The sequence below is a fragment of the Tachyglossus aculeatus genome, chromosome 4, assembly GCF_015852505.1.
Source record: "Tachyglossus aculeatus isolate mTacAcu1 chromosome 4, mTacAcu1.pri, whole genome shotgun sequence".
Lineage (NCBI taxonomy): Eukaryota > Metazoa > Chordata > Mammalia > Monotremata > Tachyglossidae > Tachyglossus > Tachyglossus aculeatus.
The window spans coordinates 94,855,902-94,880,598 of NC_052069.1; the positions used below are offsets into that span (position 1 = coordinate 94,855,902).

A 24,697-nucleotide genomic window follows, 5' to 3' on the forward strand; every position below is an offset into this window, starting at 1 on the left:
TTTCTCCTTGCATCTTCTCCCTAAAGCCCCCCTCACCTCAGAGAAGGAGGGTAAGAAACACTGGTAACAACTGGAGGGGTGGGAGGTGGTAGCAGGGCCTCCAAGGGGTGAGGAATGCTCTCTCCCAAATTACAGATTGAAGAAATTTTCTGGAATGTTGGGTCTTCGATTTTCTGGGTGATTTTCCTGTAGTTGGGGTGGTGGGGGTGGGGGGGGGGCAGTGGCTCTGAAGCTCATCTCACAGTAATAGTAATAATGGCATTTGTTAAGTGCTTACTATGTGCCAAGCACTGTTCTAAGCACTGGAGCAGATGAAAGGTAATCAGGTAAGGCTCACAGTCTTAATCCCCATTTTACAGATGAGATAACTGAGGCACAGAGAAGTGAAGTGACTGGCCCAAAGACACAGCTGACAAATGGCAGAGCGGAATTAGAACCCACGACCTCTGACTCCCGAACCCTTGTTCTTCCCACTAAGCCAAGCTGCTTCTCAGCACCTGGAAAGAAATGAGGTGGTGGTAGGGAATACTCAAGATGTATTCTCCTCTGTATAGCAGGGGTATTGTATGCTAATGTTTCACTGTTTAAAGTTCCTTCCCACCAGCTGCAAGGTTTTTAGCGTCCTAACCCCCTGACAGTACAGAGAAACACAGCCACTAGTAGGTCATTCTGTAATTTGATTTACCATTGAGAAGTAACATTGTTTATTAATTCTCTCAATTTTTTGAAGTTATTTTTTTTTTTAGAACTGGGATGTAAATTAAGGTGTCCTTGTTTACAGATTGAGTCAGAGTTCTGAGGGAGGCAGGGAAGGTCCAGAATGATGGAAATTGCATTAACTCCTGGGGTGGGGTAGAGGGGTGTCTCCTACACAACTACACTGGTGAAAGGGCCCTTGAACTACCACCTCCCTACCCTTCTTAATAATGATATAGACTGTTGTTGCTAATATAATATTTCAGGTGATAATTTAGTGGAATTCATGGCTTTAGCTTCATTTAACCATGTATCTTTCTAGACTAAGCTTGATATGGACAGAGAACGTATCTGCTAGTTCTGTTGAATTTTACTCTCCCAAGACCTTAGTACAGTGCTCAGTAACTATCACTGATTGATTGATCATCATCAATGGTATTTGAGCGCCTACTTTGTGCAGAGCACTGTACTAAGCACTTGAGAAAGTACAGTGAAGCAGAGTTCCCGGAGCACAGTCAATCATATTTTTTGTGCTCTCTCTGTGTGCAGAGCACTGTACTAAGTGCTTTGGCAAGTACAGTATAATAGAGTGGCAAATATGTTCCCAGTACACAACAAACATAGTCTTAGAGGCAGAGACAGGCATTGATCTAAATAAATAAATTATGGTTATGTACATAAATGTTGTGGGCTGAGGGAGGGGTGAATAAAGGGTACAGATTCAAGTGCAAGGGTGACAGAGAAGGGAGTGGGAGAAGAGGAAATGGGGGCCTAATCCTGGAAGGCCTCTCATTGTGGGAAGGCCCACAATGAGCTTATTTCGCCTGAGTTAGGGTCTACGGATTAAAAACAAATATTGATTTCATTTGTTTTCTTTGTAGCATAACTTTGTTACCCTGGGCAAGATTGGTAAGCTAACAATTGTTAGCTTTTCTTTTGTTAACAATTTCTTTTGTTTTCAATTGTTAACAATTGTTAACTTTTCTTTTTCACTTGGACAACTTTTTTGTCTACATCTTTCCCCCTCCTCTCTTTCTCCCTACCATCTCCTTTCTCTCCCTCTTCTCTCTCCCCTTCCCCTCCTCCTCTCTCCCCATCATGTCCTCCCATCTCTCTCCCTTCCCTCTCCTCCCACCTTTACCCCTTCTCTCCCCCTCCCTCTCCTTCCCACCATCTCTGACTCTTCTTCCCTCCATTCTCCTTAAAATGCTTTCCTCACAATAACCGTGTTAACTCTCCTTCCCTTCAGCTTTTTTGTTAGCTGCTTAACCACATTTCAACTTTCTAAATCACATTTTCCTTCCACATATGAAACCCTACCACTGCCTACACCTGACTCTACAAAACCTAAAGGAAAGTGCAGTTTCCAGATGATCTGGGAGGAGTTCGAACTTTAGCAAAAGCCTTGGAAAATTCTAGTTCCAGAGATAACAAAATAGAAGGAAAACAGAAAGGGAAAGCCAGGGCTTCTTGAAATGTTTAAGGGAAATTGATCAGAGGAACCCTTTGGACCTTAGCTCAGGTTCACAGTTATGACTGAAGTTGAATAACTGAGATTTCAAAGGATAGTACACATCAGTTCTTTGGCAGAGTTTGAAAGGAAAGAAAGGAGATGGTGTTACTCAGAAACTCTTAGAGCCAAAGACTAAAATAGGTCAAAATTAGAGTGAAAGTTGGAAAGAATCAGAGGCAATGTCATGATAAGAATCTAGTCTAGAACTCCAACCCTGCAAGGGTTGATGAAGCCTTCTTCAGCCAGCACTCCAGTGAGGTTTTTCATTAGGATCCATTGGTAATGGAAAACTTTAATTACATTGTTATTTTATGAAATAGCAAATCTACTGTCCAAGGTGTTCTCACAGGTTTCTGGATTGCTTTGAGTATAATTTCCCATTGTTTGTAACTAGAGAAGTCAACTAGACCAACTCCCTTTCTTAAGTTGTTCCTTGGGACCTAAAGGTGGATGGATATCTTAGATCAAAAGATGACTGATTTAAAGATCTTAAGTAAAGGGAAGGAAGACATCAGCAAGACAAAGGTAATAATAATAATTATGGCATTTGTTAAGCGCTTACTGTGTGTCAAGCACTGTTCTAAGTGCTGGGGTGGATACAAGATAATCAGGTTGTCGCGCGTGGGGCTCGCACTCTTAATCCCCATTTTACAGATGAGGTAACTGAGGCACAGAGAAGTTAAGTGGCTTGCTGAAGGTCACACAGCAGAGAAGTCGCAGAGCCAAGATTAGGTAATGAACTTAAGCAAAACAAGTTATAACCAGTTTAGGACACTGCATAGTCATCTGATGGAAGGAGAGGCCAAGAAGCAAAGGAATCAAATAAATCTGATTCTTTTTCTTTTTTTTAAAAAAAAGTATTTCTTCAGGTTTAGGAACAAACTGTTGAAATCAACGGATCACATTCATTCATTAAATTTGTCCATCTGTTTATTGGTGTTTGTACCTATCAACGTTGTCTGTTTTTAGCTGTAAACTCTTAGAGTATTTTATTGTCTGTGTATGTTTGTTTAAATAGCTTACCATCAACCTACAGGCAAGTTGAACTTAAATACACTTTCATAATGGTGAGAAGAAGAGGAGGAGGAGGAAGATGGTGATGATGTTATACTCCCTTAGTGGTTACTGTATACCCTGAGTGGGCCTTGACTTAATCAAACTGCATTGTTGACTACTTATTTCTTTGAGTGTAAGGAAATGCAGTTACCTCTTGAACTCCACATTCAAGTAAATAAGCTAGGTGCCTCAGCAAAACAGAGGCAACAGATAGAATGTTTTCAAAAATACATTAACATAAAATAATTAGATAATGGTAATGAGGACAAGTCTCTCTTGTTATGGCAACAACTGCAGCTGAACTCTGAAACACAGTCACTTAGGAATCTAGCAATTACTCCACCTTAGAAGACAAGTGGGAATTTTATGAGTTGCCTTGCTCCATTCTCAGGAGCAAACACCCAGTGCAGCATAGGCCTTTAGCACTTAAATTGTTGACAACAAAATTTCCTATTAGTTTGAAGGAAATAAAATGCTTCTTAAATGCTGCTTATCCTCTTCATTGGAATCATTTCTATGTAAGGAGAGCTGCCTTTCAAGTTCAAATATAACACAAGCGATAGTAGATTTTATTAGTGGGTACAAGTGCAGATGATCCTACCAATGCATAACTTACAGGTCCTTCCACATGGCAAGCATATTAGAATTCCTCTTTGCTACACCATTATATCATTTATCCATAGGGCCTGTCATCATTTTTCATTTCTCGCTTGGTGTCCCAGTGTTCCCCAAACCTCTGCACCAAGGCTGATTTGACTTTCTGATGCTCTTTCTGACTGTTCAGGGTTGCTGTGTAGCATCTGCTCTAGAACCTCAACTCCAGCTTTGTAACTTCTGGGTTAGGGGATTGGGTTCAAGGGGACAGCTTCCCTGGCAGTGATAGGCACAGTAGGTGGACAGTAATTTAAGTCCCACTGCTAACATACTAGTCCTTCTGACCCAGCCTCATGGGCATGGCAGTGTTTGGGGCAATAGGATCAGGAGACAAAAGGTCTGATTTAGACCTCTCATTACCAATTCCCCTCCCACCAAGGTGATGTATCCAGGATGTGCTTCATGTCTGCCGTTCTATATCACATAGACCTTTCGCAGTGCAGAGATGAGTTTTGCATTTTCCAGGCTAGGAGGATGTCCACCTCTATTTCTCGCTCCTAAGTCTAGCACCTCTTCATTCTTTAGTTCTTGGTAACCCCCTAGCTCTTGGTACAGTGCACTGCCCACAGTAAGAATTCAGTAAATACTCTTGATTGATTGATTTAATTACATAAATATGTGACACGGAGGTTGTCATCAGCTTTGCCCTTGACAGCAGCCAATTAGAGATAAAGGAAACCCTGCAGAAATCCACTAATTACTGCAGATGCAAATAACGGACAGAGGGAAATGAATCAGAGAAAGAAAAACAAGGGGAGAAGAATAAGCTAAATAAGCTACAGATGCCCTTCAAAGGAGCTGCTCTTAATAATATTTTGAAGAGTCCTTTTTGATTTTACCAAAGCACATTCACTTCTATTATTATCTGTTTTTCTCACAGCATCTCTATGAAATAGGGGGAGGTAAGTATTACTAACCCCTTTCTACAGATGACAATACTGATTGAGAGGCTGAGTTCTATCAATCAATCATCAATCATTTTTATCAAGCACTTACTGAGGGCAGAGTACTAAGCATTTGGGAGAATACAACACAACAATATAGCAGATGCATTCCCTGCCCACAGTGATTTTACTGCAAGAGATTATTCATTAATTCAGTCGTATTTATTGAGTGCTTACTGTGTGCAGAGCACTGTACTAATCATTTGGGAGAGTACAGTATAACAATAAACAGACACTGTCCCTACCTGCAAGGTCCAACAGGACTAGCCAGGATTAGAATCCCAGATCTCCAGCTTCCCAGATCCATTCTCTTTTCACTAGACCACACATTGTCCCAGCTGCAATACTTTCTATATCCATTTTCTCTAGGCCCTGATCCCTCACTTATTTGAAGGGCTAACATTTGCTAGACCTTTTCAATTAGTTTCCATTGATCTGAATCTCTTAGCAAGAAGAATCAACATTTAGGGATGTTAAAACCTATGAAGCCTAGTATGAATGACACCCATTTAACTTGGCGGATATATGAGTCTCAAAGTTGCTAGAATGCCTAACTGCCTAAAATGCACCCTTAATAACTTCTAGAAAGCCTGGACTCTCAGGCTTATAATGTAGCACCCATCATAAATGGATCATCTGAACTAAAAGGCTGCCTTTTAGTTTGCTAGTCAGCCGTGGAGTGGTCGTTTTATATACACTGTGAATTCAGGTGGCAATCACTGACATTCATTCATTCATTCAATCGTATTGAGTGCTTACTGTGTGCAGAGCAGTGTACTAAGTGCTTGGGAAATACAAGTTGGCAATGTATAGAGATGGTCCCTACGCAACAATGGGCTCATAGTCTAGAGGGACATAACCTTCTGCCTCTGGGAACTGTCCCAAAGTTCCAGTTTCAGAGAGTAAAAATGTGACTCAAGATTGTTTTGAAGGTCACCTGGGACTAAGTTCAGCCTGGCATAAATTGGAGAGACCCATCACTCTGATAAATATCACCCATCCTAGGATCTGACATGAGCCCACCAATTTACCAGAAAGAATCTTGAGATGTTTGCCCTCTCTGCATCCCCCATTTTCCCATCTTGGATGGCCTTAGCATTCAAGCAGCCTGGAGCAGGATGGGTCAGACAGGATAATACTTTGTCCTAGCAACCATTTTTGCCTTTCTCTTGCAGTAGGTTTAAAACCCTTGCTCCACTATGTGTCTATCACACTTCAATTTGTGAACCAGAAAGCCATTGACAGTGATCTGCCTGAGACATAGAGGCAGGTTTAGTTTTTTCATAAATAAATTCTCTAAAACAATCATTTTTGCTTTAAACCTGAAAACATTTTTAATCCTTTCTTTTAATGCAGAACTAAAGGTACCAAAGAAAATAACAGAGCAGTGAAGATGGAAATATGGAAGAATTCTATTTGAAGCACTAACTGCACCCTGTTTTATTTCTTTTTTTTTTTTGTAATTTATCTCTAAGTCATTTGTGTCCCTTCGCTTTGAGGTTTTTTAGAAAATTTAGGAATGACAACCTCTCAAGGTAGCACCTGGAGAGTTTCCAGTACTCTACCAGTCTCTACTACAGGAGGGAGAGTCAAGCAGATGCATACCCAATTCATTCCTAGCTTGGCCAGTGGCTAGTGAGTGGAAGGCAATCTGCTACAAGTCAAAACTCTCCTTTTACTGTGTAAAAGGAGGCAATGGTAAACCACTTCCGTATTTTTACCAAGAAATCTCTGTGGATACGCTACCAGAATAATTGCTGATGGAAGTGGGGCATTCTAGGGGAGATGTGTCCATGGCGTTGCTATGTCAGACATGACTCGACAACATAAGACAACAACAGGAATGCCAAGAAGCAACTTGAATTATAGAGACTTATCTTTACATCATTTCTCCCTCAACAACATCTAGTCACTCTGTGACTGATGTTACCTTGAAAGTCTTGCCTGCAAGATACTTTTAAGTATGCGTTACTTACTGGCCTAGTGAAGAAATGCTCCCTAATGTCTTCATGGAACATTTTTCCTTTAACCTTTACTTACCATGGCAGTATTGTGGTTATTTAATATAATTTTCTCTACAAGGTGCCTCTGCTCAGCTTCCTTGTAAACCGGGTTAGCTAACTTCTAATGTTTTCTTTTTTATTATTCTCATGGAGGAATTTAGGCAGTTAATTCTGAAATGACTTTAGTGACTGTTCTAAAATACCAAATTATGTTTTATAATTCTCGCTGCATAGACTGAAGCTGAAAATGTTAGTATAGTGTCAAATTAACTTAATGACACCATAATATACCTATAAAACAGTATGTCCTGTGGTTTTACATTTTTAGTTTATATACATAACCATTGTGGGAAATATTATTTTACATTTATGTGAATGGTGGGAATAACTTTTTTGATTGTGTGTGTATTACTGTTTCCACATATGTGATTATTGGTAACAAACCATGTCTCCTTTCAATTTAAGAGCAGAAAGAAAGTTGGCAACTTTTCAAAGACAGCATGGTCCATTTGAACTTTCTAAAAAATCTGCATTTCACTTCGGCTGCATTAACAAAATCTACCACCACCCCTACCAAAACACACATACATGCACATTATTACAAAAATGTGATGGTAAATGTAAACACAGATTTTTTTCAGTAAGATTAAGGCTTACTGGACAATTAAAACTTCTATTTTTTATTTGTCATATAATTGATAATTAGTTTTTTTCAGAATAACAGTTTATAGTAAAAAGTGTAGAGTCCAATTTGACCCCGTGGAAAGATTTTTATTCCATAGTTGAACTTATTTTATTTAATCAAATTCCCATACTTCTAAACATTCGGAATCCTTATTTGCTGCATAGCTGTCTTTTAAACCTCAAATAATGTATGATTCAGAAAATAATATTCTAAGTAGTATCTGTCAAATCTTTTTTTCTTCCCTTTGAAACTCAGAACTAATTTAAAAGAGTGGAATTTGTTCTGCTAGATTATCTTTTCCTGTCCCTTCTAGAATGTTCTGTTATTTTTGTTTTTTTTTTTACTTCCATTAATTTTTTTCAGCATATTATATTTCATCTGCATGATTTGAGCATAGTTGCTGCAGTGTTTTTTGTTCTTTCTACAAATAAGAGTTCCAGAACTATCAACTTTCAGGATAAACTTACTATAAAACAGGGAGTAGAGTGTTATGAGATGTTTTGCTGCTGATGCATTTATTGAGCATTTACAGGGGTTTTTTTCACCCTCTACACTTATAGATGTCAATCAATCAGTGGTATATTTTGAGTTCTTACTGTATGCAGAACACTGTACTAAGTGCTTGGGAGAGTGCAATACAACAGAGTTGGGAGATATGTATGTTCCTGACCCACAAGGAGCTTACAGTCTAGAGATACCACAAACCTGTTCTGCTACATTCTGATGAATCAACCAGTCATATTTATTGAGCACTTACTCCCAGGAAGAGTTCTGGGATGTTTGCTCTCCATAATGGTGGCAGGGTATTCTCCCTTGGACTTGATTAAAATTTGAGACAATGCTGTATTTTTTCTCCATGGAGAATGGTAAAGTTCTCAAATCTGATAGCTTACCTGCAAAGATACAATGAGGGTCAGGAAAGAAGGAGGTGTGCTAGTCCAACACCCGACCCAGCTTTTCTCTAGAATATAGAGCACTGAGAAAACCATAGAACGCCTAAGAAACCGTCATCACTATCAAGAAAAAAGTAAATAACTGACTCTCAGACTCTTCACTGCTGGCAAAATCAATTCATTCAATCATGTTTATTGAGTGCTTACTGTGTGCAGAACACTGTACTAAGCTCTTGGGAGAGTACACTATAAGAATAAACAGACAGTCCCTGCCCACAATGAGTTTACAGTTTAGAGGTGAGCTTAAAGACTAGAGACGAGTTTACAGTCTAACTGTATTTACTGAGTATCTACATTGTTCGAGCACTCTACTAGACTTTTGGACCAACTGCAGTTTAGAGCCACATTGAAATTTTCCTGTAGTAATAAAAAAAATGATGTTTTGGTGAGCACTTACTATGTGCCAAGCACTGCTCTAAGCACTAGGGTATATACAAGGTAATCAGGTTGTCCCATGTGGGGCTCACAGTCTTAATCCCCATTTTACAGATGAAGTAACTGAGGCACAGAGAAGCTAAATGACTTGCCCAAGGTCACACAGCAGACAGATGGCGGGGGCAGGATTAGAACCCACAGTCGCTGACTTCCTTAATATTCCAAAAATATGTTTCTGTGAGTTCCTTGAATAAAGAAATTATATTCATTATATGCTGTTCCTTAGAACTCTGTGCAGAGAACTGTACTAAGTACTTGGTGTGGGGGGGTGCAATATAATAAATAGGCATAATCCTTGCTTGTGTGGAAATTGTATTCAAGAGGGGGAGAGAGAAAAGTAATTTACAGTTACTTAGTGTTTGCATAATAGGGTATGTAATATATGACAGCAGTATTTTAGTCCTGTAAAGTGCTGAGGTGGACACAAGATAATCAGGTAGATTATGACCCTTGTCCATGGAGCTCACAATCTAAGTAGGAGGGAGAACAGGTATTAAGTTCCCAATTTTCAGATGAGGAAACTTGAGACAGAGAAGTTAAGTGATTTCTCCAGGGTCACAGAGAAGTCGAGGTGCAGAACGGGGATTAGAACACACATCCTATGACTTCCAGGTTTGATCTCTTTCCACTGTGCCATGCTGCTTCAAGATATGTGCATAAATGCTACAGGTTTAAACTTGGAAGATTGGTGAGTAGAACCTGGGGTCTGGAGAAAGAAGAGAGTGGATAAATAGGAAGGAGAGATTTGAATGAGTACCTCAAAGCTAAGCATTAGGAGTTTCTGCTTGATGTGGAGAGAAATAGGTAAAAACTTGGAGATTTGGGGGAAATGGAGATAGGTGTACAGCACAACAGCCTATTATCCCCAGGTGCTTAATACAGTGCTTTGCACACAGTAAGCGCTCAATAAATACAATTGAATGAATGAATGAATCCCTCTATAGGGGCAAATTGGGGTTCAACATTTTCCATTATAATTTACTATTTTTAACTCAATTTAATTGTGGTATGTGCCAGGCACTATAGTAAGTGCTAGGGTGGATACAAGCAAATTGTGTTGGACACAGTCCCTGTCCCACACAGGACTCACAGTCTTAACCCCCATTTTACAACTAAGGTAACTAAGGCATAGAGAAGTTAAGTGACTTGCCCAGGGTCACACAGCAGACAAGTAGAGGATCTGGCATTAGAACCCAGATCCTTCTGACTGCCAGTCCTTTGTTCTATGCACTTGGCAACATTGCTTCTCTGTTTTATAACACTTATAAAAGTGTTATATATTGCCCATAGTATCTGTAAGATGTACAGCCCAAGAAAAGGGCATGTTGGGAACATTCCTTTTGAGTGTTTTTGAATTTTTCTATCAGGATGAAATAAAAATCTATGTTAGCTTCAAAAGATTAAAGATTTTTCTGAAACTGACATTTAACGATTCCTTTGTCCTCTGAAAGCTGATGAGCTTTGACAGAAAGTTCGCACATTTCCTGAGAGATTTTTCTGTTTGCTTTCCAGGATCAGTGGTTCTGGCGGGTGAGAAACAACAGAGTGATGGATGGGTACCCAATGCAGATTACTTACTTCTGGCGGGGTCTGCCTCCCAGTGTTGATGCTGTATATGAGAATAGTGATGGGAATTTTGTCTTCTTTAAAGGTAAGAATCTGGGTCACTCTGAAGTACTCTGTAATGTTTCATGGAAATCCCTTGAATACATAAGGATATTTTCACTCATCTCACTTCATTTCCTAGGTTTCATTATTCACATTTTAGGTTCTATGGCCAAGTCTTCACTGCCCGAATTAAAGTGGAGAATAGCCTGTGCAGAGATAATCAAACCATTGTTATGGCTCTAAAATGTGATTGTTGAATGATTCAGATTACCTGTCTCCATTGTGTAATTGACTTACCATCTGATAGCCTGTTCTCCACTTTGGGCTAAGTAGACATGATTCTTATTTCCTCAGCCTGTGGCTAGTCACACATCTAAGTTAACTGCACATATGAGCCTGTAGCATTACTCCTGTCTCTAGCTTATTAAGGCCAAGATTTGGAAGCATAATAATTAGTTTTGGATTCTGGCTCTTAGCCTTAATCGGGGTCTTTACTCATAATCAGCCAAATCATCTTGGAGAATTTTGATAACTTAGATGGAAAATCTCATTTCTTGTGTAAGAATATCCCATTGAGAGAAATTAGGGTCAGGAACATGGGAGCTGGACATTTTTTTGAGAAGTGGAATGCACTTCGCCTCGTTGCTAACAAAACATATACAAAGCATGTCTGGTATAACAGAGAAGTATGATGTGAGCTTATGGAAACCACATGTTCACATTCTGATTATTGGTCATTAGTTATGGCCATTCTGAACAATTACAAGACAGTAATATTAATAAAGAAAACTCTTTTTTAAAAGCATGGAGTATTTTCTGTACCTTTGGGAATGTAAATAGATCAAAAATCAAAACCATGAAACCATCAGTTTAGTCCAGACCTGGCAGCCAAAACCTGAGTGAAAAAACAGTTTTAGAGTTCCTGCTGTAGCTGTTGCCTGCTTAATCTAGCTGTATTTTCCCATTCCCTGACAGCTTCACCATGAAAGGCAAAGTTGCTGCTCATGGGAAGAGAAGTGCAATGAGTTAAGTGATAGGGAATAAATATAAGGGAAGGAAAGGGATTAGAGACAATATTACACAGAGAAGAGTGTCCAACTGTAACATTAAAACTATATCACTGAAAGAAACCCTAGAACAGAGTTCTCTGCTAGGAGTTGTTTTGAGTTCACCCTGAGGAGCTCCAATCTCTCCCCTGGGTTGGAGAAAAACAGATGGTAAGTACAGGCTTTTGCAAGCACAGAAAGTTTCCATTTCCTCTGCACAACAATGCGGGGGAAGGAAAATATCTCTTGAGACTTTGTATGTTTGCTCTCTCAGAGGCCCATAGGTGCTCACAAATAGTGGCAGCAGGGCCACAGCTCCCTCAGCTTTTGTGCTTCACCTCACCCAGCACCTCTCAACCCAGGCCTGTGACAAGACCTGCTCTTTCCCGCCTACCTAACCTCACTGTTGTCCTACTACAATCCAACCTACACACCTCGCTCCTCTAATGCCAGCCTACTCATTGTACTTCAGAGATCTCATCCTTTCTACTGTCAACCCCTTGTCCACATCCTCCCACTGGATTGGAACTCCCTTCCCTTAATATGTGACAGTCCACCACACTTTCCACCTTCAAAGCCCTCCTAAAATCACACCTCCTCCAAGAGGCCTTCCCTAAGGCCCCATTTCCCTTCCTTGCTGATAAGCCCCAACCAACATGGAGGCTTTTTGAATCCTGCCTCTCTGCCCCCTAATGTCTCTGTCCCTTTTTCACCCCTGTGTTCAAAATGGTGCCTATGCTGAAGTAGTGTGAGCTTCAGAGATTCAGAAGCAGGTGCTAGATCTCCTATACATCCAGCTATTTTGTTAGAAGTTCCATGATGGCTGCTCTTCTCCCCATACAACAGCTTCCTTGTATAGTTTAGGCAGTACTTTAAGGCAGGGGCAGGGAGGGGGAAATGGTCAGCTGTTCCCCCAGGCAAAGCCCAGCTGGGTTCACGCAGTACAAATTGGGCCCAAGGAGATCAGCTGAGTCTTCTGCATTGCAGCAGCCCCTGGAGTCACCAGGGCAGAATTTCGCTGCTTATCATTTTATTAAAATATAAAACCAGTTCCAATCAAGAGTCTGTTATTTTTACCCCAACCCAAACATTGACGGCTGAATAAAGCATTGATTGAGTTCCACTTAGTTGGCATTGCAAGCTTCCTTTTATAATAGTGAGAGGCCAGTGCAGACTTTTCCTGTGGAGGTTCTATGTTGACTCCTTGTTTGTTTGCAGGAAGATGTTCCATATGTTGTTTGTGGAATGTCTCCAGAAGCAGAAATTTACATCCATGGACTGTGGAGATTTCAAATGGTGTTAAGGGGCATAGAGTTTGAATCCATTTTTTGTTTTCTGAAACATCGTGGAATACATGTTTAAATGTCACTGGCTTTATAAAACATAAATGGATTCAACGAAAGGTTAAAGTACCCCCAATGTAATTGAACACTTATTTACTGAAATACCTTTTGTTCTGTATTCTACTGCACTTCCAAAAGACTTCTTAATCAGTTCTGTGTTGTACTTAGGGACACTTTTTCATTGGTACTATTTAATTGTGTAGGAAAATCTATCAAATTTCAAGGCACTCCAAGTCCATCACTTGTTTCTTTTAGAAAGCCTACAGTGGCTTTCTTAGGGCACATGGCACATGTGGGTAGCGAATGTGTTTATTGTTATATCGTACTCTCCCAAGCGCTTAGTACAGTGCTCTGCACAAATCAAGCGTTCTGTAAATACAATTGAATGAATAAATGAATTAATGTATTATTCAGTCAATCAATCAGTCAATCAGTGGTATTTATTGAGTGCTTTACTGTGTGCAGAGCCTTTGGGAAAGTACAGTGCAACAGAGCTGGTAGACATGATCCCTGCCTATAAGATCCCTGTCTAGAGTGGGAGACAGACATTAAAAAAAACCCTTAAACATAGGGGAATGTCAGAGTGTGAGAATTCATATATAGATGCTATGGGAGTGAGGGGGAGATGAATATGAAGTACTAAAGGGGTACAGATTCAAGTTCATAAATGACACAGAAGGGAGGGTGGGGAGAGGAAATGGGGCTTAGGGAAGGCCTCTTGGAGGAGGTGTGATTTTAGGAGTGGTGGGCTGTCACATATGAAGGAGGAGGGAGTTTCAGTCCGGTGGGAGGATGTGGGCAAGGAGTCAGCAGTGGGAAGGGTGAGATCTCTGCGGTACAATGAATAGGCTGGCATTAGAGGAGTGAAGTGTGTAGGCTGGATTGTAGTATAATATCAGTGAGGTTAGGTGGATGGGAAAGAGCTGCTTGAGTGCCTTAAAGCCGATAGTAAAAAGTTTCTGTTTGATGCAAAGATGAATGGGCAAGCACTGGAAGTTTTTTATGAGTAGGGAGATATGGACTAAATAGCCTTTCAGAAAAATGATTCAGGCAGCAGAGTGAAATATGGACTGGAGAGGGGAGAGACAAGAGATAGAAAGGACAGCAGGGGGGGTGATAGAGTCAAGATGGGGTAGAATAAGAGTTTGTGTCAGTTGTGGCAAAATTTTTGATAGAGAGGGAAGGGTAGATATTAGAGATGTTTTGAAGGTAGAACTGACAGAATTTTGTGAAATGTTGAGTATGTGGGTTGAATAAAGAATGGTGATATTATCTACGGTGATAGGAAAGTCAGGGGGCAGACAGGGTTTGGGTGGGAAGATGAGGAGTTCTGTTTTGCACATGTTTAGTTTGTTGGGGTGACATTCAAGTAGAGATGTCCTAAAGGCAGGAGGAAATGCAAGATTGCAGAGAAGGAGAGAGGTCAGGGCTGGAAAAGTAGATTTGGGAATCATCTGCTTAGAGATGGTAGTTGAAACTGCATAATGAAAGAATTCTCCATGGGAATGGGTGTGGATGGAGAATAGAAATGGACCCAGTTAAGAGACCTTGAGGGACTCCCACAGTTAGAGTGCAGGAGGCAGAGGGAGAGCCAGCAAAAGAGACAAAGAGTAGAGGCCGGAGATATAGGAAATGAACCAGGAAAGGACAATGTCAGTAAAGCCAAGGTTACATAATGCTTTCAACTGTCTAAGGCAGCTGAGAGGTCAAGGAGGGCTAGGAGGGAGTAGAGACCATTGGATTTGGCAAGGAGGACGTGACCTTAGAGAGGGCAGTTTCCATGGTGTCAAGAGGGCAGAAGCCAGGTGAGCCAAACATGCACTTCCAAATTATACAGTAAAATCCAACTACAAGCTACTCTAAAACATTGCAAATCCTAAAAGAAGAAATGTGTCATCTTCTTGTGCTATCTGTATTGTAGTCATCCTACTGGGAAAAGGGCCTGTACTCTTTATGGTATTCAGTGCATGGTTATAATCTTTTTAAAGGAATTGTCCTTTTGCTTCCCAGTCATGTATATGGTAAGCTTAATGTTGAAATCAAGCTCTTGAAAGGGGCATGTTGATGATCAGTTTGTCCCATGGGGGGCTCACAGTCTTAATCCCCATTTTACAGATGAGATAACTGAGGCACAGAGAAATTAAGTGACTTGCCCAAAGTCACACAGCTGACAGAGTGCTCTGCACACAGTAAAAGCCAGTTAAGAGACCTTGAGGGACTCCCATAGTTAGAGTGCAGGAGGCAGAGGAAGAGCCAGCGAACGAGACAAAGAGTAGAGGCCGGAGATATAGGAAATGAACCAGGAAAGGACAATGTCAGTAAAGCCAAGGTTACATAATGGAGAGCTGATGTTTTGGGAGTTAGTAACCACTAGCCTTCTCCAAGGACATCCCAGTATATTCCCCACAGAGGTACCTTCTCCTGACAGAAGATTTCAGGCTTCTCTCTCTCCCTGTCCTGTTCCCCTGCCCTTCATTCCATGGACACTAGGAGGAGGATGAAAAGAATGACGAGGAAAAGGGCAGCACAGCACAGAGCTGACCGTACTTCCTAACTGCAGTCACTAATTAAGTGGATCCCCGGCCTAGTCAGGAGACAGGCAGAAGGGCTCAGCCTCATGAGAAAAAATATTCTGTGTTATTCCCTTGAGTCTAACACAGAAATCATATGCTAGGCTGGCCACTGACGATACTCTAGAATTATCACTGTCATCATCATTAGTGGTTTTTATTGAGCACTTACTTTGTGCAGAGCACACTGTACTAAGTGCCTGGGAGAGTTCAATACAACTGAGTGGGTAGACGTTCCCTGTTCATAACTAGCTTACAGGGGGAGAATATTGGATACTTCTACAAACCAGAAACAACAGCTTTTTATCAAATTATGTCATATAATGTTGTATTAAGATCCTAGCTCCACCACTTGCCTGCTGTGTATCCTTGGGCAAGCCACTTAACTTCCCTATGCTTCAGCTTCCTCACTTGCAAATTGAGGATTCAACACTTTCTCCCCTCCTTCTTGGACTGTGAGCCCCTTGTGGGACATAGACTGTACCCTACCTGATTTGTCTTATATCCACACCAGTGCTTAGTACAGTGCTGGGCACATAATAAGACCTAACTATGAATCAATCATATTTACCAAGTGTTTATTGTGTACAGAGCACTATACTAAACTCTTGGGAGAGTACAGAGCCTGACACACAGTAAGTGCTTACCAAATACCAGAACTATTATTGTTTATTGTTATTATTATTATTACAATATAGTAGAGTTGGTAGACATGTTCCCTGCCCACAACGAGCTTACATTCTAGAACTTACAGTCTTAACTAAAACCAGAGTTACTATTAAAAGATTATTTGTGCAAATCCACAGAACTCAAAGCATAGTGTTACAGTGAACCCAACCCCTCCTTTGCTACATTATATTCATTAGCTCCCTACAAGCACGAGCTGTAGGACCTGGTGGCAGGAGCCAAAGCAGAGGGAGGATGGAAATTTCAAATAAAAATACCAAATATAAAGGATCTGGTGGGATAGAGGTACCCCAAAGATGATAGACCAGCTGAAAATCAGACTGTTTGATATAAACCTAATTAATGGGCACTCTTTATTATGCTGTTTTATGACAAAATATTGAGGACTGAATTATCCTATCCTCAGCTGGCTATTACATAGGATATATGAAACATGATTTCTGTAGAACTGTTTCAACTTGCTATAAATTGGACTCTGAAAGGTGTAGCCAACCAGGCACCAGGCAGATACACCTTCCCATTGCAGTCCCATGTCTCCACAGTGGCACATAAATAAGCTAGGGGAAACCAGGCTTTAATTCAATCGGAGGAAACAGTTGTTCGAACCAGAGGCACTTGTGTATTAAAGTATCTGTATGCTATTGTTACCATTATGTTATGATCACAACAGTTGTTTTTCTTTTGTTTTCCTGCCACAAATTTTGGGTTCAGATTAGGCAGACCCACTCTGTGGGTTCAACTATGTACCGATGGAGACTGGCACTCAAGAGGTAAAATAAACCCAATCCCTCCTTTTGTTAATAACTTTAAGTATTTTTATTTTGTATCCATAGAGTGCGGAGCACTGTGATGGGCACTTTGGATTATTTATTATAGACCAGCTCTTACCTCAAGGGGTTTATAGCGTAGCACAGGAGACTAGTTAGACAAACGTATGTTGCACGTACAGGCAGGCTGTATAGCTGTCATCTTTGTTGTAATGAATTTGTTGTGAAGACTGAGTGGCATTGGTTTGGGTGTGATAGAGAAAGGGTAGGTGAATTTGGGGAAGGACAGCTCGACCATCTCTGTAATAATTAATTTATTGACAAGATTGGGTGGCAGTTTGGGTGTAATAGAGAATTGGTGGGGGAATTTGTGAAGAAAGAGCTATAAACTGACTTTAAAAGAGGGGGGAGATGTGGTGTGGTGGGGGGGGCATACTCTTTCTCACAATAAGGGAGAATGTGACAGAAGTTTACAGTTGGAAGAGGGAGGACTGAGACAAATGGCTAAAAGAATGCAGGTTGGCTGAATCAGCAGTGTGGACTGGGCTGTGAAGGAAATGAGGTTAAACAAGCCATGTGGAGCCAGAAGGCAGAGCTTTGTAGTTGAATTAGAGAACCATGAGGTGCCACTGGAGAGGTGACCCAGTCAATGTGGCAGGTGTGAAGGACAATTTTAGCTGCAGTGGTAGATATTTTAAATTGGAGACCAAAAAGCAAGAGGCTGTAGTAAACTATGCAGGAGATGATTAGGACCTGAATGAGAAATTTAATGTTTGGGAATGAGATTTTAAAAGGAACTGAGCAATGTTTTTGTTTTTATGGTATGTGTTAAGTGCTTTTTACGTGCCAGGCACTGTACTAAGCTTTGGGGTAGATACAAAATGATCAGGTTGGACAAAGCTGATGTCCCAAGTGGGGCTCCCAATCTTAGTCACCATTTTAGAGAGCAAGTCTCTGAGATCCAGGGAAGTGAACTGAATTGCCCAAGGTCACACAGCAGATGTGTGGCCGATCCAGGATTGGAACTCAGGTCCTCTGACTCCCAGGCCCAGGCTCTTGTGTGAGCAGAGTGGAAGCCAGAAGCTTCTAAGATTACCTCCAGATTTCAGATCTAGGGGAGCAGGGCAACATCTTTAGCATTAGAGAAACTGGACACTGAAAACTGCTTTGGAGTTCTGTCTTTCTTCACAGCATGAATTTAAGGAGGAATGAGTCATCTAGATCAAAATGTGAAGACAGGGAGATCTGAGACTAGACTGAAGGAGATAGGATCCAGGAGAGATTAAGATAGACCCTTAGAGGAAGTTAAAAAAACAAACGAACATGAGGGCAGAGATGTTCCTTGAGAGAATGTGTACATTGAATAGGAAAGGAATAAAAACAAAACATGAGGATTGCCTATGTCTATGTGAAGAGGCAGTAGGAGAAGAAACAGGATACAGAGGGGAAGATAGAAAAGGAATGGCCAGGAAAAGAGATGTCTGTGGAAGAATTAATAATAATTAATAATGGTATTTGTTAAACACTTCTTATTCTAAGCACTGGGGTAGATATAAGGTAATCAGGTTGTCTCACTTGGGGCTCACGGTCTTAATTCCCATTTTACAGATGAGGTAACTGAGGCACAGAGAAGTGAAGTGGTTTGCCCAAGGTCACACAACAGACAAGTGGCAGAACTGGGATTAGAACCCAAGTCCTCTGACTCCGAAGCCTGTGCTCTTTCCTCTAACCCAGGCTGCTTCTCACAATTCTAGAGCCAATAATTCTAGAGCTAAGCAGAGAACCAAGATTTTATATGGAATATTGCTATGGAATCTGACATCAAATAGGTCATGAATTTAAAACCAGATATTCCCTGGTGAGAAGGCTAGGATACCAATTTTAAAGTATCTAGGGAATAACTGTCTGGAAATGTCTAAAGTTCAACAACCTCACCCTGTCGTACCTATTCTGAAGTTTCTTGAGAAGTAAATAAACTGTCAGCCTCTTCAGGTCAGTCATGAATTGTGTTTTTCATGGATTCCTTTAATGTTCTCTATTCTTTTACAAAGCCTCTACAATATTTTCTTTTTCCTGCCTGTTTACAAAGGGGTGCAGGGGATTAATGGTATTGGGGATTCAGCATAATATAAGCAGGTGGCTGAGCCAGATAAAGTGTCAGCAAGGAACTGAAAATGGATTCACTTAAAACAAATTGAGAAAACAGCCTGAAACCGACCAAGACACTGTTAGCTGCTGACTTGTAGCTGTAGAAGTTAACATTTCTAGCGTGAATCTTGTGTATTGAGCAATTGTCATCCATGAAAAATTCCTAAAAAACTGAGGTGCCCCACAGCCTCATCATCATCAGGAAACACACAAAAAACTAATAATGGGCCTTCTCTTTACAACAATTTGCAAAACTAAAACTGTACATCATAATTGTTGACATCTTAATTCATGAAAAATTCAAACTGTAGCCCCCCAAATTCATGGCAGGTGGGCAATTGTTTTTGCTGTATTTCAAGTACTGTTCACTGGTGAGTTGCATCCAAGCAGTCAGTCAGTTAATCGTATTTATTGAGCTTTTACTGTGTGCAGAGCACTCTGTCAGCTGTGTGACTGGGCAAGTCACTTAACTTCTCTGTGCCTCAGTTACCTCATCTGTAAAATGGGGATTAAGACTGTGAGCCCCCCGTGGGACAACCTGATCACCTTGTAACCTCCCCAGCGCTTAGAACAATGCTTGGCACATACTAAGCGCTTAACAAATACCAACATTATTATTATTATTATTACTGAGTGCTTGGGAGTGTACGATATTACTATAGAACAGACAGCTATGTAACATCTGGGCTTCAGATGAGTTTACTGAATTTTGATTTTTTAGAAAAGGACTGATGATCAGTTTTTAAAACCTGAGCATCCTCTAGCAAAGAAGGACAAAGGTCATATAGCGACCTTCTGAAAGATGTTTTTGCCCCTTAAAAAGGAAATGTCAAAAAACATGTCCACAACCCACCTTTACAGAAAGAAAACCCCAGGATTCCAGAGTGGAAACGCCCTGCTAAAGGATGTGGAAAACAAAGCAAACAGAGAGAATGACAGGAATTCCCTAGAGAAGCTGTAGTTCTTGCTCATTCTCACATCTTTTCCTCTCCCGCCGACACACTGGAAAAATATATAGCGTCTGTGGGCTTGATAATAATAATGATGGCATTTATTAAGCGCTTACTATATGCAAAGCATCCAGCCTCACCCGGAGCCTGGGCCCTGCAGAGCTAGTGGGAAGCTTAGTAACCAAAGTGGGGTGGGGACACTGGGAGGTTTGCTTGGGAAAATAGATGGTTCAGTGATTTGCTATGGAAGAGCAAGCTCCCATACTAATTCACCTTAGAGGCCCTCTGCCTGAAAGTTGGTGACAAGCAGCTGAGAGGAGCTGATAAAAGATTTTCTCTATAAAACCAGCATGGGAGGGATTGAAACTATATACCCTTTCCTAATTAAAAATGTGATAAAAAGGAGAGCAGCCTGTAAATTGCTGAGTTGCAGGCCAGTGGATCAAGCTTCCTTTTCTTTTTTGCATTTTTTTTAAGGTTTCCCTTATTCAATACCCCAGAGGAATAACAAAAATATAAAATGAACAGTGGAACAGCTTTTTGGATATTCCATACCACTGACTCTAGCATGGACATGATCCTAGGTCTTTGCGGGTGAAGTTAAGTTTCCTTATAAAATATTTATGCAGGCTAACTTTGTATTTGGAGAACAGACTTTCCAACCATATTCTTAAGTGTAATAAATAAAATCATAAGACCTGCCACTGGGATGGTTTGAACAGTGCTTTGCACATAGTGAGCACTTAATAAATGCTATTATTATTATTATTGTTATTATTATTATTATTATTATTATTACTATGGTATTTTCTTAAAGTTGTGGAGAGTTCTATAATTAATTGCAACTTCCCTGTCAATTATTTTATTTTCATGGAAAAAAATGGGACAAGTTTAGGTATAAAAGTATCAGGTGAATCTAAATTCAACTAGGCAAATGCATTCACTTCTAAACTTTAAGTAGCAGGTGGAATCCAAAATTTTATGTCCACATTTTGCAAATAAATGTATTTATTACTGTGATAAAACTATAGGAATTTGTCATCCAAAAAAAAATCAGTGATATATCACCAGATTGAGTGTGCTCCCACTGTAGATATTTAATCTCATTCCACAAATTAAACCCCTTTATAACCTCCAGAGAAGTAGAAAAATCTTCTCCTCTCTCTCCCCACCTCAGTCCATACTTCATGCCGCTGCCCGGATTGTCTTTGTCCAGAAACGCTCTGGGCATGTTACTCCCCAGGGCAAATCTCCAGTGTCTACCAATCAATCTGCGCATCAGGCAGAAACTCCTCACCCTTGGCCTCAAGGCTGTCCATCACCTCTCCCCCTCCTACCTCACCTCCCTTCTCTCCTTCTGCAGCCCAGCTCGCACCCTCTGCCCCTCTGCCGCTAATCTCCTCAGCGTGCTTCAGCGTGCTTCGTTCTTGCCTGTCCCACCGTCGACCCCTGGCCCACGTCATCCCCCAGCCCACGTCATCCCCCTGGCCTGGAATGCCTTCCCTCCCAACATCCGCCAAGCTAGCTCTCTTCCTCCCTTCAAGGCCCTACTGAGAGCTCACCTCCTCCAGGAGGCCTTCCCAGACTGAGCCCCCTCCTTCCTCTCCTCCTCATCCCCCTCTCCACCCCCGTCTTACCTCCTTCCCTTCCCCACAGCACCTGTATATATGTATATATGTTTGTACATATTTATTACTCCATTTATTTATTTATTTTACTTGTACATATCTATTCTATTTATTTTATTTTGTTAATATGTTTGGTTTTGTTCTCTGTCTCTGTCTTCTTGACTGTGAGCCTACTGTTGAGTAGGGACTGTCTCTATATGTTGCCAACTTGTACTTCCCAAGCACTTAGTACAGTGCTCTGCACACAGTAAGCGCTCAATAAATGCATTTGATTGTTTGATTGATTGAAGCATGATTCCTGATGGTCTTTCTAACTTCATTCCAATGAATGTAGCTGCAGATGATAATCTTCTTGTTCTATGTCCATAATCCTTATCTGATTTTTACTGTGTTATATGCCTTAGTAATTTCCTGTGATTCTGGATGCAGCAGATCAATTCTGAATCTCAGAAATCATTTTCTTTCATTCATTTTAAGTTTATTTCATTGAGTCCCTTCGTGTTCTTTTCTTATAGGGCAGAAGAGAAAGGAGAGGAAAAATAAAATTATCCATACCATTCAATATCTTCATTATATTTTACTTTACACAAAGTACTGAATTTTCACTCTCTAATTTTGGGAGGCTCTTTCAGCTCAGTTCTGGGTCCCCTTTCTATTTTTCATCTAAACCCACTCCCTTAGAGAGTTCATTTGCTTCCATGGATTCAACTACCATCTCTTTATGGATGATTCCCAAGTCCACCTCCACAATTCTGACCCACCTCGGGCTCACAGTCTCAATCCCCATTTTACAGATGAGGGAACTGAGAAACAGAGAAGTAAAATGAGTTACCCGAGGTCACACAGCAGACAGGTGGCAGAGATGGGATTAGAACACAGGTCCTTCTAGTTCCCAGGTCCATGATCTGTCCACTAAAGCCTCTCTGCTTCTCGTTCATAGGGTCATTTCTAACTCCACAATTCCCCCACCATAGTCAGGATGTGGGCATTAGTCAAATTATTTTATGCTCAGTTGAGGGTCATTTCCTACATACACTACCCATTTTACAGGAAAATATATTGAGATCAATTCTCAAAAATGTCTCTGTCTACCTTATCATTTTTCAGTGGAGCCAGGTTTATGCCTCTTTCAAGCCTAACATAGCTGTTGCTGGTGGGGGAGGAGAAGGGAAGCCATTCTGATTGCTGCCATTCACTCCCAGGCTCCCCATTGACTTCTGTCTCTCATGTGCCTGGGAACAGTGGGAGGTAGAATGGTTTCATTTCACAGTTTCTTCATAATTAGGGAAAATAAAAACACAGCAGGATGTTCCCTGAAATCCTTGAGAGTAAGGATCATCTCTACCAATTTTATTGTTCTCTCCCAAGCACTTAATCCCATGCTTTGCACAAAGTAAGCACTCAATAATTACCAGTGATTGCTTGGTTAACATAGCAACATGTTCACCTGGAATCATTTTTTCTATCATTGTCTGAGATTAACTATACTGTGTATCTTTGGAATCTTTTCTAGGTAACAAATACTGGGTCTTCAAGGATACTACACTTCAGCCAGGTTATCCGCATGATTTGATATCACTCGGAAGTGGAATTCCTCCTCATGGTATTGATTCAGCCATTTGGTGGGAGGATGTTGGGAAAACCTACTTCTTCAAGGGAGACAGGTGAGTATAGATTATCTACAAAGGAGGATTTTAATTGGTTCATACATCATCCTAAGGCAATCATATTATCTAGCATTGACCTAGCTAAATATAGTTCCATATACATGCCTTTGACTACCATTGTACATACAAATAGTACAGTTTCATTCATTCATTCAATCGTATTTATTGAGCGCTTACTGTGTGCAGAGCACTGTACTAAGCGCTTGAGAAGTACAAGTTGGCAACATATAGAGATGGTCCCTACCCAACAGCGGGCTCACAGTCTACAGTCTACAGTTTGTGCCTCCTTTTAAAATTGTATATCAACCATCACCCAAATAACAATGACAGATATGACATAATAATAAATAATAATTATGGTCTTGTTAAGTACTTACTAAGTGCCAAATGCTGCTCTAAGCTCTGGGGTAGATACAAGTTAATCAGATCAGACTCATGTTCCATATGGGATCCATACTCATCCCCATTTTCCAGATGAGGGAACTGAGGCCCAGAGAAGTAAAGTGACTTGCCCAAGGTCACACAGCGGACATGTGGCAGAGCAGGAATTAGAACCCAGGTCTTTCTGACTCCCAAGTCCGTGCCCTATCCACTAAGCCACACTGCTGGCATGTTAAATGTCAGTGTTCTATCATCACCTCAATCTCTAAAGCTCCAAAACTGAATTCATAATCTTTCCTTCTCCAACGTTCCCATCAAAGTTGACAATACAACTCTTTGCTTTCTCTCAAGCCTGTAATCTCAGCATTATCCTTAACTTTTCTTTCTTTTTCAGTCCCATAGTCAGCCTGTCACCATGTCCCATAGTCAGCCTGTCACCATGTCCCATCAGTTCTTTACATTGCCAGGTTTTCGTCCTTCCTCTCCATTCCATACAAATGGTCAGGCACTTTTCATATCTCAGCTTGACTACTGCATCAACTTCCTTGTTGAGCTCCCTGCTTTTGGCGCCTCTCATCTCCAATCATACTTCATACTGTTGCCTACATCATTCTGCACTAGTTTCCCCATGACTTGTAGACCTCCAATGTTTGCCCATTCCTGTAAGCATCAAGATGAAACTCCTGACTCTTTAAAGTACTGTCAGCTCTCTTCCTCCTGTTTTTTCTAATCTCTCCTACTATGCCCCAGTTTGCACTCTTCATTCGTCTCAAACTAACCTACTCTGTGTGCATCATTCTTGAAAGGAATTAATTAATTCATTCAATCATATTTATTGAGCGCTTACTGTGTGCAGAGCACTGTACTAAGCACTTGGGAAGTACAGTTCTCTCCCCCTTCACATCTGACAGATGACTACTCTATTTTTAACCACCCCCTAGAAATAACATCTCTTCAAAGAGG

At 40.8% G+C, this 24,697-nt stretch overlaps 1 protein-coding gene and 1 non-coding gene across 2 annotated transcripts in view; both read left to right on the top strand.

The window, feature by feature from the left end:
• Positions 1 to 24,697, top strand: part of MMP16 (matrix metallopeptidase 16) — a 153,427-nt gene that overhangs the window by 116,254 nt on the left and 12,476 nt on the right. Inside the window, exons 8-9 of the mRNA XM_038745646.1 lie at positions 10,452 to 10,590; positions 23,200 to 23,350. Coding sequence (XP_038601574.1) covers positions 10,452 to 10,590; positions 23,200 to 23,350 — 290 coding nt within the window. The remainder of the gene's footprint in view (positions 1 to 10,451; positions 10,591 to 23,199; positions 23,351 to 24,697) is intronic.
• On the top strand, positions 6,388 to 6,525 carry LOC119927633. Its single transcript, XR_005450618.1, has one exon. It is a non-coding gene; the product is annotated as a small nucleolar RNA SNORA7 (small nucleolar RNA).